Source organism: Leptonychotes weddellii, chromosome 2 (assembly GCF_054177405.1).
Source record: "Leptonychotes weddellii isolate Sample4059 chromosome 2, ASM5417740v2, whole genome shotgun sequence".
Classification (NCBI taxonomy): domain Eukaryota; kingdom Metazoa; phylum Chordata; class Mammalia; order Carnivora; family Phocidae; genus Leptonychotes; species Leptonychotes weddellii.
Genome location: NC_138370.1, coordinates 175,640,860 through 175,653,823, shown reverse-complemented (window position 1 = coordinate 175,653,823; position 12,964 = coordinate 175,640,860). Strand labels below are relative to the sequence as shown.

The 12,964-nt window shown below is 63.0% G+C and overlaps 1 protein-coding gene across 10 annotated transcripts in view; it reads right to left on the bottom strand.

The window, feature by feature from the left end:
• Window positions 1-310: 310 nt before the first annotated feature.
• The window catches only part of SH3TC1 (SH3 domain and tetratricopeptide repeats 1), a 46,045-nt gene continuing 33,391 nt past the window's right edge, over window positions 311-12,964 (bottom strand). For 9 of the 10 annotated variants that reach the window (XM_081812681.1, XM_081812678.1, XM_081812685.1 and 6 more), the window contains 7 exons: window positions 10,634-12,289; window positions 8,402-8,582; window positions 7,247-7,397; window positions 6,026-6,148; window positions 5,174-5,324; window positions 4,134-4,330; window positions 311-1,444 (listed from right to left, as the gene is read on the bottom strand). In XM_081812681.1, coding sequence (XP_081668807.1) covers window positions 1,187-1,444; window positions 4,134-4,330; window positions 5,174-5,324; window positions 6,026-6,148; window positions 7,247-7,397; window positions 8,402-8,582; window positions 10,634-12,289 — 2,717 coding nt within the window. In that variant the 3' untranslated portion in view covers window positions 311-1,186. Of the gene's footprint in view, window positions 1,445-4,133; window positions 4,331-5,173; window positions 5,325-6,025; window positions 6,149-7,246; window positions 7,398-8,401; window positions 8,583-10,633; window positions 12,290-12,964 lie in introns of those variants that run through there. The other variant, XM_081812686.1, reaches the window with a different exon arrangement.

Below are 12,964 nucleotides of genomic sequence, written 5' to 3'. Positions count from 1 at the left end.
CCGGGCAGGGGCTGGGGGCTCCCCTGGACCCCAGGGACAGTAAGGATGGTGGAGACCCCCTGCCTCCCTTCCTCGGGGCCTTCCGGGCTCTGCCGCCTCTCCTGGGCGCGGAGCCAAACCCAGAGCTCTGCCCACCGGCCAGTCCCTCTGCCGGCCTCGGTTTCCCCTTCTGCTAAAGGAGGGTCTCAGAGAAGGTGAAACGAGAAGTGATGTTTTCGGGGCACAGGGGTCCACGAGATGAAGATGTTTTCCAACTAAGTGGAGGCGGTGCTTACACATCACCGTAAATACACAAAATGCCACTGAATGGTCCACTTTAAATGGTTAATTTTATGTGGATTTCACCGTATTTAACAAAATAAATTAAAGAAAAAGAGGAGATTGAAATAACGCCGTGTGGGTGAGAGCCAGCCAGGAGACCCACGGCCTCGCTGGGCCTCAGTGTCCCTGCCGGTAAATTGAGGGTCCCCGGCGCTTGGCGGCCCCGAGGCGCCTTTAAACACGCTCAGCAGCAGGCTCCGCACACAGGCCCGGTGAGGCTGGGCCAGAGGACAATCAGGTCGGGGAGCACTGGGGCCACCTTCCCCTTGCCCTGTCTCTGTTGCCTTCGGGACACTGACGTGCTAACACCCTGTTCTCGGACCCGCCCTTGGGTCCTACGGCAGATGCATCCCTTGGGGCAGGCGGGCAGGTGGTACACTCGGCCCCACCTACCTGCTGTGTGATGGTGGGCTGGGCACCTACCCTCTCTGTGCCTCCATCTCCTCCACTGGAAATGAAGACGGTACCAGCCCCAACCGTGCAGGCCCCGTGAGGGCAGTTTGAGGGCTACAGGCAGGGCCAGAGCCGGACACACAGCGAGGGCATGGGCAAGGGAGAAAGAAGATGCCCAGGGAACCCCACAGCCACCTTCACTCTGATGTGGGGGAACTGGGTGTGGGGGGCCGGCAGGGGGACCAGTCCTTCCAGCTCATCGCCGCGGATGAGGTGCAGCTGCAGGGTGGTCCCCGGGGACGGGGCCTGGGCCCTGGGCACTCCCCTGGAGGCAGAGTGGGGGACGGGGCCTTGCAGGTTCGAGCAGACTCCTGCAAAATCACGTATTGCTATGGGACCCCCCACCTCCGTGCCTCCGTTTCCCAGAAAATGAGCCTCGCAGAGACACTAGGAGAGGTGGGGACAGTGGTCCTCAGGGCGGGGCGCTGGGGGCCAGCCAGGGCGCCCGCCCCCAGCACCGCTCCGGGGCCAGGTTGACCCTGCGGATGTTGAGCTCGGTGGCAAAGGTCCTGGCCTTCTGGTAGAAGAAGAGGGACTTCTCGCGGTCCAGGAGGAAGTTGTGGTAGATGGTGGCCAGGCGCGTGTAGATCTTCATCTGGGCCTTCTTGTTGCCCAGGTCCACCGCCGCGGCCAGCGCCAGCTGGTAGTACCCGGCCGCGTCGAAGGGGTCCTGAAGGGGAGATGGCATTTTGCCAGACTCGGCGTTAATGCGCCTGGGTGCGGGCGGGGGCTTGCCCGTGCCCAGCCTCCCCGACCTGCCCACCCCCAGCCCCTCCTGAGGGAGTGCTAAACTCAGACCCTGCCCTTTCCTGCGCCGCTCGGAATGGGAGGGCTTCCTGGAGGAGGGGACATCCCAAGTAAGGAACTGGCCACAGCGGGTGCTCGCTTGGGGGGGGTGTGTATCTGCGTGTGTGTGCATGCCTGTCCTGTACGGGGCCACAGGGAGCCTCTCTGCCTCCTGGGCGTGTGCCGGAGGGGACGAAGTAGGCCCGCGGCCCCTGATGGAATTCCAAGATCTCCTCGTGGTGAAGACAGACGTGGTGCTGACCGCGGTCATGGCAGGGAGGCCCCTTGACCCCAGCCTCCCGGGCCCAGGGACCTTTCCTTCCTGCACCATGAGACCGTGGAGAGATAAGGTCCTGTCCCCAGAGCCTGGGCATCAGGTCAGGCACCCTGGGCCCGGCTCCCTGACTCTTGTCATGGACAAGTGTGTTCACCTCTCCAGCCTCAGTCTCCCCTTCTTGTGCAGAGCTGCTTAGTCACCAATCTCATAGAACCTGGGGTTCTAAGCTCTATGTGGCCCCATCCTCAGATGACCCAGGGGTCAGGAGCATTATGTCACAGACCACCGAGGGCTCTGGGTATAAGGAGCGCAGCTGAGGTGGGCCACAGGCCTGCCCGACCCCAACCTCCACGGCCCCTGCACGGGGGAGGTCCCAGCCCAGAGCCTAGCCTGGGACAGCAGGCACAGACATGGAGCACGGTCACTGGGTCAGACGGTGTGGGTTCCGAGGTCCCGGGCACTGGATCCCCACCATGCGGCTCCCAATCCCTACTCTGATTAATGGACCATGCCCGGCCTCAGTCTCTGCCCTGTCCTGTGGGGGTACCTCTCTTCTAGAACTATAAAGCATGTGAAGAGCCAACCACACAGAGCTGGGATCACACAGAGGCTGGGTCACATACAGCCTGGGTCACAGATCCTGGATCACACAGAGCTTGAATCACACAGAACCTGGTTGTCACAGAGCCTGGATCACACAGATACTAGATTGCACAGAGCCTAGATATCACAGAGCCTGGGTCACACAGAGCTTGGATCACACAGAACCTGGTTGTCACAGAGCCTGGATCACACAGAGTCTAGATTGCACAGAGCCTGGATATCACAGAGCCTGGGTCACACAGAGCCTAGATCACACAGAGTCTGGATGGCACATGGCCTGGATCACACAGAGCCTAGATCGCACAGAGCCTGGAATCACAGAGCCTGGATATCAAAAGCCTGGGTCACACAGACCCTGGATCACAAAGAGCCTGGAGGGCACAGAGCTAGGATCATAAGAGCCTAGATGGCACATGGCACATGATCTAGACAGAGTCTAGATCACACAGAGCCTGGATGGCACAGAGCCTGGTTCACATAGAACTTAGGTCATGCAGAGCTTGGATCACACAAAGCCTGGATCACAAGGAGATTGGATGGCACAGAGCCTAAATCACACAGAGCTTGGATCACACAGAGTCTGGATATCACAGAGCCTGGGTCATGCAGAGCCTGGATCACACAGACTGGATGGCACATGGCCTGGATCACACAGAGCCTAGATCGCACAGAGCCTGGAATCACAGAGCCTGGATATCAAAAGCCTGGGTCACACAGAGCCTGGATCACAAAGAGCCTGGAGGGCACAGAGCTAGGATCATAAAAGCCTGGATGGCACATGGTACATGATCTAGACAGAGTCTAGATCACACAGAGCCTGGATGGCACAGAGCCTGGATCACAGAGAACCTAGGTCGTGCAGAGCTTGGATCACACAAAGCCTGGATCACAAGGAGATTGGATGGCACAGAGCCTAGATCACACAGAGCTTGGATCACAGAGTCTGGATATCACAGAGCCTGGGTCATGCAGAGCCTGGATCACACAGACTGGATGGCACATGGCCTGGATCACACAGAGCCTAGATCGCACAGAGCCTGGAATCACAGAGCCTGGATATCACAAAGCCTGGGTCACACAGAGCCTGGATCACACAGACTGGAATGCAGTGAGGCTAAGCTGCAGTACCCACCACTGCCCACAAGCTCCCCCAGAACTGTGGGACTCTGACATAGCAGGAGGCCGCAGTGACCACCTCTGACCACCAGGTGTCACTAGTGCATAGCCAAAGCTGCCCCAGGCAGGGAGTTGGGGGCCACCAACTGGGTGGGGGTCTTCCAGTGCCCCCCCGCTCCTAGATGGCATTCAGGGGGGAGGTGGAGGGGGAGAAGTTAGCCCTGGGCTGGGGCGCACCCCCTTCAGCCGACACGGCGCAGGGCCGCGGTGCAGTGCAATGCTATCCCTGGGTGGGGCGATGGGCATCGGTGGGCGTAGGGGAGTGAGGGAGAGCTCCCCAGGCTCTGGTCTGTGTCCACTGCGGGGCTGGGAGCGGATGGGGGAGAGACCCCGGATCCAGGGCCTGGGACGGTGTCTGCTGACCACGCCTGCTCCTCACGGCCTGGCCTGGAGCTCCGCGGGGCAGACACGGGGGCCAACGCTGGAGGAGGGCGGGACCCCGACCTGGGGGTCTGCGTGCGACCCCACGCCAAGAGGGACCCAAGCGCCCCGAGCCCCGCCCCCCGCCCCCACCCACCTTCAGATCGTAGAAGATGATGTCGCCGAGCACCAGATACACTTTCACATAGTACAGGGTCTCCTCATCGAACTGCAGGGGAGAGCTGCAGAGCGACAGAGCCTTGAGGTAGAAGTGCTCCGCCAGCTCGCCGTGGCCCAGCCGCTGGTGCAGGGCCGCCAGCCGGTGGTAGGCCACTCGCTCGTTCAGCCGGTCCCCTAGGGACGCAGGGGAGGGGGCGCGCGTGAGGTCACAGCTGCAGGGGTGGGGGGCACAGACCAGCTCCGACCCCCACGCCCACACTGTCTCAAAGCTCCAGCCAGTCACTTCCCGTCCCAATACTCAGTCTTCCCGTCTACACAGTGGGCCCAGTATTGCCTGCGCCCTGTCCACGTCAGGAAGCTGGACATCCCAGCTCTGTGTCTGCACACGGCTGCCTGGAGGGGGTGACAGCAGGCCCCAGAGTCAGGCAGTCTGTGCATTGCCAAGCACTGGGACTCTGGCCAACCTGCAGACACGACAGGGCCCCTCCCTGCTGCATTAGCAGGAGTCCCCTCCCCCCACCCTCCCCCCACCTGTCTCCAGGTCCCTGCCCGTTCCCCGTGGGGCCTGCACACACACCCTGCTGCACACCCACTGCGTGTCTCTCTCTGGGGTGCTGGGACAGAGGGTGCCCGGCATTGAGGGGACCGGGGTGTGGCCAGCCAGGAACAGTGGGGCCGGCAGAGTGCGGTGACGGACACCAGTAAGGCATGGCATGTGTGCAGGGACGGGAGAGAAGCCTGGGTGTCCACAATGCAGGGCCACCAGCCGGCCTCCCGGTCAGCCGGGAGAGAGGCGGAGGAAGCCACAGAGCGGACACGCAGCGAGTGGGACACTTCCTGAGAGGCCCCGACCCGTCCCCCGGGCAGATTTGGGGCCGCTCAGCCCAGCCCCCCGGCAGGAGAGAGGGCAGCTGCAGCCCCGAGCAGCCCCGCAGGCGTCCTGGGCTTCGGCCTCCTGTGCCCACCCTGCAGGTGCCGGAGGCGGAGGCCCCGCGGGGGCCGGTGTGCGGGGCTCACCCCGGGTGATGCTCAGCGCCAGGGCCACGTGGGCGAACTCCAGGCCCTCGCGGGGCGACTCCAGCTCGGCCAGCAGCGCCACCAGCTTGTTGCACAACCGCAGCTCCACCTCCTGGTTCCCTGTGGTCACGGCCAGTGGAAGCGCCCGATCCTGCCACACAGGCAGTTGTCAGGCCTTGCCCACAGCGGCCGGCCCGGCCCAGGACCGCTCCAGGGCCCTGAACACACGCAGGGAGCTTCCACCCCTCCATCCCTGCGTCTGTATTCAGCTCTGGCCCCCAAGGGCAAGGTCAGCCTGGAGAGGCCCTGACAGTCCCAGGGCCACTGGGCCTTGAGCAAGCTGGGGTGTGACCTGCAGCCCATCTCAGTGACCTCAGACCGCCCCCCACCCCCCGGGCGATGAGAGCCTGACCAGGAGGGTCCAACACCCCTCCGCGCTCTAAAAATGCATGTCTCTCTGTACCCCAGGGCTGAGCTGCACGCCGTGAGCCGGGCGGGCAGGGAGAAGCCGGCCTCCTTGGGAGGCTCCTACAGCCCTGGGCCCCGGTGCCGGTCCCCCCACTGACGTGCTGTCCTGTCTCTCTGAGCCTCAGCTTCCTCATCTGCAAGACGGAGCAGGACTCGCCTCCCAGCTGTTTGAGGACCTGTAAGCCTGAAGCTGCCTCTGTCCCTCAAACAGTCCCTCCTTTCTCCTTCCCTCCCAGGTTGGGGGTGGGGGTCCAGATCACCCCAGGTGAAACCACCGAGAAACGAAGCGAGTGCATGGGGCAGCCCTCCAGTCCAGGTGGGAGGCCTCTGCCAGCCCACTCCTGTGCCTCGGCCCTTGAGGCCCACCCTCGTCACCCAGCTCACCCGGTAGAAGGACACTGCTTTCTCTCGCTCCCAGGTCCCATTGAAGAAGATGTCCCCAGCCGCCTCAAACAGCTCCAGCCCCAGGTTGGGGTCCCCCGTGTACAGGGCCGCATTCTGTGCCACCTGTGGGCATGCAGGAACTCTCATGAGACCCACAGTGCTCTGGAGGGAGCTCACAGCCTCCCCAGCCGCCCCCAGGCCCTTGAGGCGGCCCTGAGGATGCACGACACGTGCGCTGGGTGTCTCTTTCCTCTCCCACAGCTCCGTCCCTCAGCAGGGACTGGCCTGTTTCCAGCCCCTGTGCAGCTGGGGACATCAGCTCCCACTACGTAGCAGGGGGAGCCCCATCCAGCTGGGGCCCCGGGAGTCGGCAGGTGTGGGCTGCTGAGGACTCTGGGACGGAGCTTGGAGGGGGCTCTGAGTCCTGCCGGCCGCTCCCGGACCCTGGCGTTCTCTCCTCCGGCTTCCCCTCTACTATTTATTTTCCTCCTCGGCCCTTGGCAACACCTGCCCGTCTCTCCCACCAGATGCTAAGGCTGTTGGTTCTCCAATGCATCCAGGGCCCAGCAAGGTGCCTGGCGCGTAACATGTGCTCAACAAGCACCAGGAGTGGACAGGAGTGGGCTGGCCCCGCGGGCAATCCAGAACCCGCCACACTCCCATGCACCTCTGGCCTTCACCACCACACCCGTCCGCAGCCCCGAGGCGGCCCCGAGTCAGAGCTGTCAGAACTGCCCTCCCCGCCCCCCCGCAGCCATCCGCTCCCGCTCTGGGATCCTCAGCCCCTAGCCCAGGGAAGTACACACCAGGTGCTCAAAAATGGAAACACTCATGAGCCTCATGAGTCTCTCAATTTACTCAAAATCATGTCACGTTTGGGAACTCAGCTGGAAATGGAGCTCCCGTGATGAATGCATTTTTTAAGGGGACGGGCCATATGCTGCCGAAGCAAGTTCTTCTGTGTGTCAGTCGAGTGAACACATCATCTGCACGTTTATTGAGCACTTGCTGTGTACCAACACAGTGGTGGGCGCGGTGAGGGGCACAGGCGTCTGGGCCCCGGGGGCTGGGATTGTTGTGGAAGATGCTGGGGGGCGGGGCGTCCAGGGTGGGGGTGGCAGGGGCGGCTGGCAAGCAGCAGGTGCCCGCAGCGGGTTGGGGACGAGGGAGCGAGCGAGCCGGGGAGCAGAGTGTGCATGCACGCGCCCCACGCCCTTGCACCTGGATGTAGAGATCCACCAGCTCGTTCTGCTGGAGGATGTAGTAGATCTTCCCTGCCTGCAGCCAGGCATGCGCCTCCTTCTCCTTCTTCTGGAGGTCAATGAAGATCCCCAGGCTGCGCTTGGTGTAGTCCAGCGCGGACTTGTAGGCCCTGGAATTCGAGCGGGCCGGTCAGAGCGGGCGTCCCCAGGCCGGCGGTCTGCAAGCAGGCACGCCAGGCTCTTCCCAGTGCCTGTCGGGTGACTTCTGTGCATCCGGCAACAGTAAAAGACACTCTCTGGAGGGAATGGGGAGGAGGAGCAGACCACCCTCTCTGCACCCGACCCCGACTCCCCAGACACGGGCCCGCCCGACCCCTCCAGCCACAGCCTGGAACATCAGCGCTGGGCAGAGATTTACAGATAATGTAGGCCAGCGGTTCCCAAACTCAGGTAGGATTGTAGGGCCCTGCTCCCAGAGCTTCGGACTCAGCAGGTCTGGGGTGGGGCCTGGGACTGTGCATTCCCAGGAGGCTCCCAGGTGATGTGGATGCCGCTGATCCAGGGACCCTGCTTTGAGAAGCATCGATCAAGGTCACTGTCCATTAGTCCCGCTGTGAAACTGAGGCCCAAGGGTGTGGGGTGGAGGCCGAGATGGGCCCATGGCTCCTTCCCTGCCTCTCAGTGAGTCCCCAGCTGGATGGGGAGGTGATCAGTGATCTTCCCGGGCCGTCCGTTACCCCATCTGACCAGGATGCTCAGTGTGGGCATCACCCTGGACAGGTGACCCTGAAACTCTGCCCACAGGAAGCAGGCAGGACAGCCAGCTACCTCTCCGTGGATGAGAATCCTTCAGGTCCATGTGGCCACTGTGTGTGTCATCCGAGGGGACAGTTGGGGACAGGCTGCCCGGCCCAGAGCTGGACTGGCCAGAGGAGACTCAGGGCAGGCAGAGGTCAGCTTACTAAAGCCACCAGGACAGGAAGAATGGCCCAGAAATGCACACGCTGCCTCCACCGGGAGGTCGGGAGGTGTGTGGGCGGAGGACAGCTGTCCTGGGACCCACGAGCCCTGGTCGGGACGACCCCCAGGCCCGCCGACTCAGAGCCTGTCTGACACCAGGAATGAAACAGTCCCTAAGGAGAGGTTGCCCCCCGATCAGGGCCGGTGTCCTTACCGCTCAGTGCCCAGCGACAGGTAGAGCTGGCTGAGGGTCTCCAGGAGCTGGCCCTCCAGCGCCTTGTCGGCCACCCTGCCGGCCAGCGAGAGCTGAAACTCGTGGTAGACGACGCACTGGGCCTTACTGGGCAAGACTCTGCTGTAGAAGTGACACAGTTGCTGGACGGCTCGCAGCTGGCCTGGGTGGGGGTACAGGAGGAGCACGTCACCATCGTGCATTGCAGTGACATGGGACATCTGCAGGGCTCAAAGGCCCCCGCTGTGTGCCTGCGTCTTCCGTGCCTCCAGCCGGGGTCGTGGCAGGTGGGGAAACTGAGCTCAGACAGGCTAGGCCCCCTGCTCAAGGTCGAGCAGCCGAGGCGCACCGTGGGGAGCCCAGGCAGGGCATGTCACAGACACGCTGCTGACCACTTCCACGATTCCCAGGCCTGGGGGTCCTGGCCAGCCCCTCCCAGCACGCCGGGCAGCCTGCCTCTGCTTCCCAAGACCCCTCCCGGCCAGACAGGGGCTGCCTTCGCACCACACTGACCGGCAGACGGCACCAGCCTCCCCACACGGCAGGTGGGCACGCTGAGTCCGAAGCAGAGTACCGGGTCTGGAGCACACAGCGCATGGTGGGGCTGGGATTCAGACCCAGCTTCCAGCTCCTTTACGGAGCCGGGCTCCGAGCCCACAGCCTTACTTGCCTCGCCTGAACCAGGGGGCTGAGGGCGGTCGAGCGCTTTCCCCACTAAACCGATCCAGACATCAAGGAGGACACAGACGATCGGAACAACCCCGTGACCCATGCGACCTCACACGTCCTACTCTCCGGGACAGATCATGTGCCGAGTCCCAGAGCAATTCTCAGTACATGTGAGGGGACGGGCGTCTTACAGAGCATGGAACGAGACCAGAAATCAGTAGGAAGGAAGTTCGGGAAATTCACGGGTATGTGGGTGCAAAAAACGTGCTCCTAAATAGCCCGCGGCTCACGGAAGACATCACAACAGGAACTCGACGGTGTTTGGAGATGAGTGGAGATAAAAGCACAACGTACCCAAACCTACAGGATGCAGGACTGCAGCATTTAGAGGGACTTTCTAGCTCTAAATGCCTACATTAAAAAAGAAAAATTTCAGATAAAAAATTTAAACTTCCACCAAAAAGGGGAGGTAACTAGACCCAGAGCAAGCAAAAGGAAGGAACAACAAAGGTTCAAGAGCAGAGATAAAATAGTAACATCGAGAAGAGAAAAACCGAGAGAGAAAATGAATGAAACTGAATGATGGATCTTCGGGAAGATGAGCAAAACGGACTCATCTTTAGCCAGACCAGAAGAAAAGCTGTAAAGTTGTCAGAATCTGCAGTGAATGAGGGGGCATTAGCACCAATCTGACAGAAACGAAAGGCACAGAAGAGGATGAACGATTTATGCTGACAAAGGTCAACCTCAATAAAACGGACAAACCTAGGGAGACACAAGCTACCAAAACCAGCTCAGAGAGGATGGAGCGACCCTCAGTGTCCTTGAGGTTTAGCACGGGGGGAGGGGGACAGCGGGCCTTGTGAGCGCAGCCAGGACCTGCCTGAGGCTGCAGGGCACGTGTAGGGACCCGGCTCTTGGTTCCTCCTAGGGGTCCAGAAGGTCCCCTTCCAGGCTCAGTGAGTGTCCTATATCCCTCAGTGGCTCCCCAGTGCTCTCGGGGAAAATGCCAGCCCACAGTCTGGATTCCCTGGCCCCTGCTTGGGTTTTCACCACCCACCAGCCAATGCACCCATCCCAAACTCTGCATCTCCCTGCATGGCCCAGCCTCTCACCCCAGAGCCTTTGCATGGGCTGCACCTTCTGCCTGCCCTCCATCCCATGCTTGGCTAAATCCTCCTCAACCCTGAGGTCCCATGAGTTGGGGCCAGGAGCCTCCCATCATCACGAGGAGTACCCCCTTTTGTGCCTCCTGTGACCTGGGCATCAGTTTCCCACATTTGGCCACCAGCGGAGCCTGCACAGAGCCTGGCGTGCTCTGAGAGCCGCCCCCCAGCCAGCCTCAAAGGCACCTGCAAGCATCTGCAGGTTTCCACCACTCAACACTCTGGATGCTGGGAAAACCACCGCTTGCCTCCGGGTCGCAAACCCCAGGCGCGCTCTGGGCAGACATGGAAAGAAAACACGTTATCTCCCAGGAAGCCGGCGCGTGGACCCCGACCCGGGGAAGAGTGGGGCCGGGAAGCGGGCGCGGCTGACGCTTACCCTCCAAGTGGTCCGTCTCCACGGCGACCAGAAAGGCCCACTCGTAGTAACACTTGCCCTCTCGGGCGAGGGCCCTGCGGGTATACAGGTGGCCCAGCCTCAAGAGCACCCGGGTGAAGTCCTGGCCGCGCTCCCTGCCGGGCAGCCGCGAGAAGAGCTTCACGGCCTCCAGGTGGTAGTGCTGGGCCAGGCCCCCCGCGCCGGCCTGCAGGCACAGGGCCCCGAAATTGGCCAGGACCACCGCTTGGTTCCGCAGCTGGCCCCGGGTCCGGGCCACTCGCAGGGCGCGGTAGTAGCCCTCGGCCGCCTGCCGGGTCCTGCCGGTCCTCCTCAGGGCCACGGCCGCCACGTTGGCGATCGCGCCCTCCTGGTCCACGCTGGCCACCGCCACGTCCAGGACGGACTCGAGGATGTCCAGGGCCACCGCGCTCTGCCCGTGAAGCACGTACAACCAGGCCAGCGCCACCACGTAGTCCACGGCCAGGCGGCCGCCGGCGCCCACGGCCGCGTCCACGGCCTGCGTCATGCAGGCGATGGCCCTGGCCTGCTGCCCGTGGTGGCTGTGCAGCCGGGCCAGGCTGGCGCAGAGGGGGCCGCGCAGGGGGCCCGAGGCCGCCGAGGCCAGTGCCCGCCGGAGGTAGGGCGCTGTCTGGGAGGGCGGCCGGTGGCGCCGGGGCGAGTTCCGGAGGACCAGGTCCGCGCTCCGGAGCGAGCCGCCCGGCGAGCCGCGGGCCCGCAGCGAGGCCGCCCTGACGCAGCTGAGCACCAGGTGTGGCAGGCGCTGGCGGCTGTAGATGTCGGCCAGGAGCAGGTAGCCGTCCGCCGGCCAGCAGGCCTCCGGGGAGCCCGAGGCCGCGTGCAGCAGCAGCAGCCTCTCCAGGAAGGGCAGCGCCGCCTCGGGCTGCTTGAGGCGGGCGTGGTGCTTGGCCAGCAGGAAGCAGGCCCGGGCCTCGGCCTGGGGGCTCCGGCAGAGGATGGCCCGGCGCAGGGCATGCCTCAGGAGCTCCGACTCGGCCTCGGTGCTGCACACGTGGCCGGGCGTCCCCAGGAGCAGGGCCGAGGCTTTGGGCACCACCCGCGCACACCTGTCCCTGTTCTTCTGCTTCAGGTGAATGGTGGCCAGGTTGGCGTACACGGCCACCACCAGGAAGAGGTCGCCAAAGCGGCCCCCCAGCGCCCCCAGAGCCTCCTCGAAGTATACGCGGGCCTGGGACAGCTTGAGCCTGCGCACACACAGCCGCCCCAGGAGGAAGCAGAGCCTGGCGAGGGCCATGCGGAAGCCGGCCTTCTTGGCCGCCGCCCGGGCCTGTGCCAAGTGCCCGGCCAGCTCCTTCTCGTCGCTGAAGCCACAGAACAGGGTGCTCAGCCCCGGCAGGGAGAGGTCGTACAGGCCACGGAAGCAGGCCTTGTACCCAGGCGCGTCCAGGAACAGCAGCAGCGAGCCCAGGGCCTCCGGGTGGGCCCAGTCGGCCCCCGCGTCCAAGCAGAAGGAGGGCTCCTCGCTGTCCCGTGAGCTTGCACCACTGGACGCCGTGCACAGACCCCAGGACACCGGCTCCTCGGGGCAGCCTCGGCCGGACTTGCATTGCTCTAGAACATTCTTCACCTTCTGGAGGGTCTCACGTGGCTCTGGGTGCAGGCAAGGCTGAGGCATTTCTGCAAAGCACCAACCCCCCCGGATGGATTAGAGTCTGATCGGGGTCCAGACTGGGGTAGGGACATCCCTCCGAGCCTCAGTGTCCCTGGCATGTACTGCCTGAGCCTCCCCTACCTGAGCACCAAAATTCACGTGAAACGCCGAGCCCAGAGCCCAGCACCCAGCACTCAGGGGGAGCTCAAACACGGTTACAAGAATAAGGATCGGTTTGGCCAAGCTTTTCACCCGGTAACCCCTTCCTATGCTTCCCGTTTGAAAGCACCGCTCTGCGATCACTCGGAGTCCTTTGCCCTCCAGAAAGAATTAAAGCCACTTAACGGACAGACGCGTCCACGTTCCCGGCTACAACCGCCTCCGTGGGATTTCCCAGTACTTGGGGGTCTCCTGTCAGGTGCAGGACCCCCGTGAAAAATCATTATGAGCCAATCAGAGCTATGGGTCAGCAGGTGCTCACAAGCCACCCACAGAACGGACGAAACCCGCACCGCTGGAGGACAGCGATGTCTGTGTCCCTCTGTCCAGCTCTGGTCTGGGGCCATGTCTGGTAGGAAAGATGAGGAATGGCTCCCAGACCCCCGGGTCTCCACCTTCCCCCTGGCTGGTTTGAGAATCCGAGGTCCACAGCTACTAAAGGGACAAGGTGCTGGAGAATCTGGGGACGCCCGCTGCCCAAA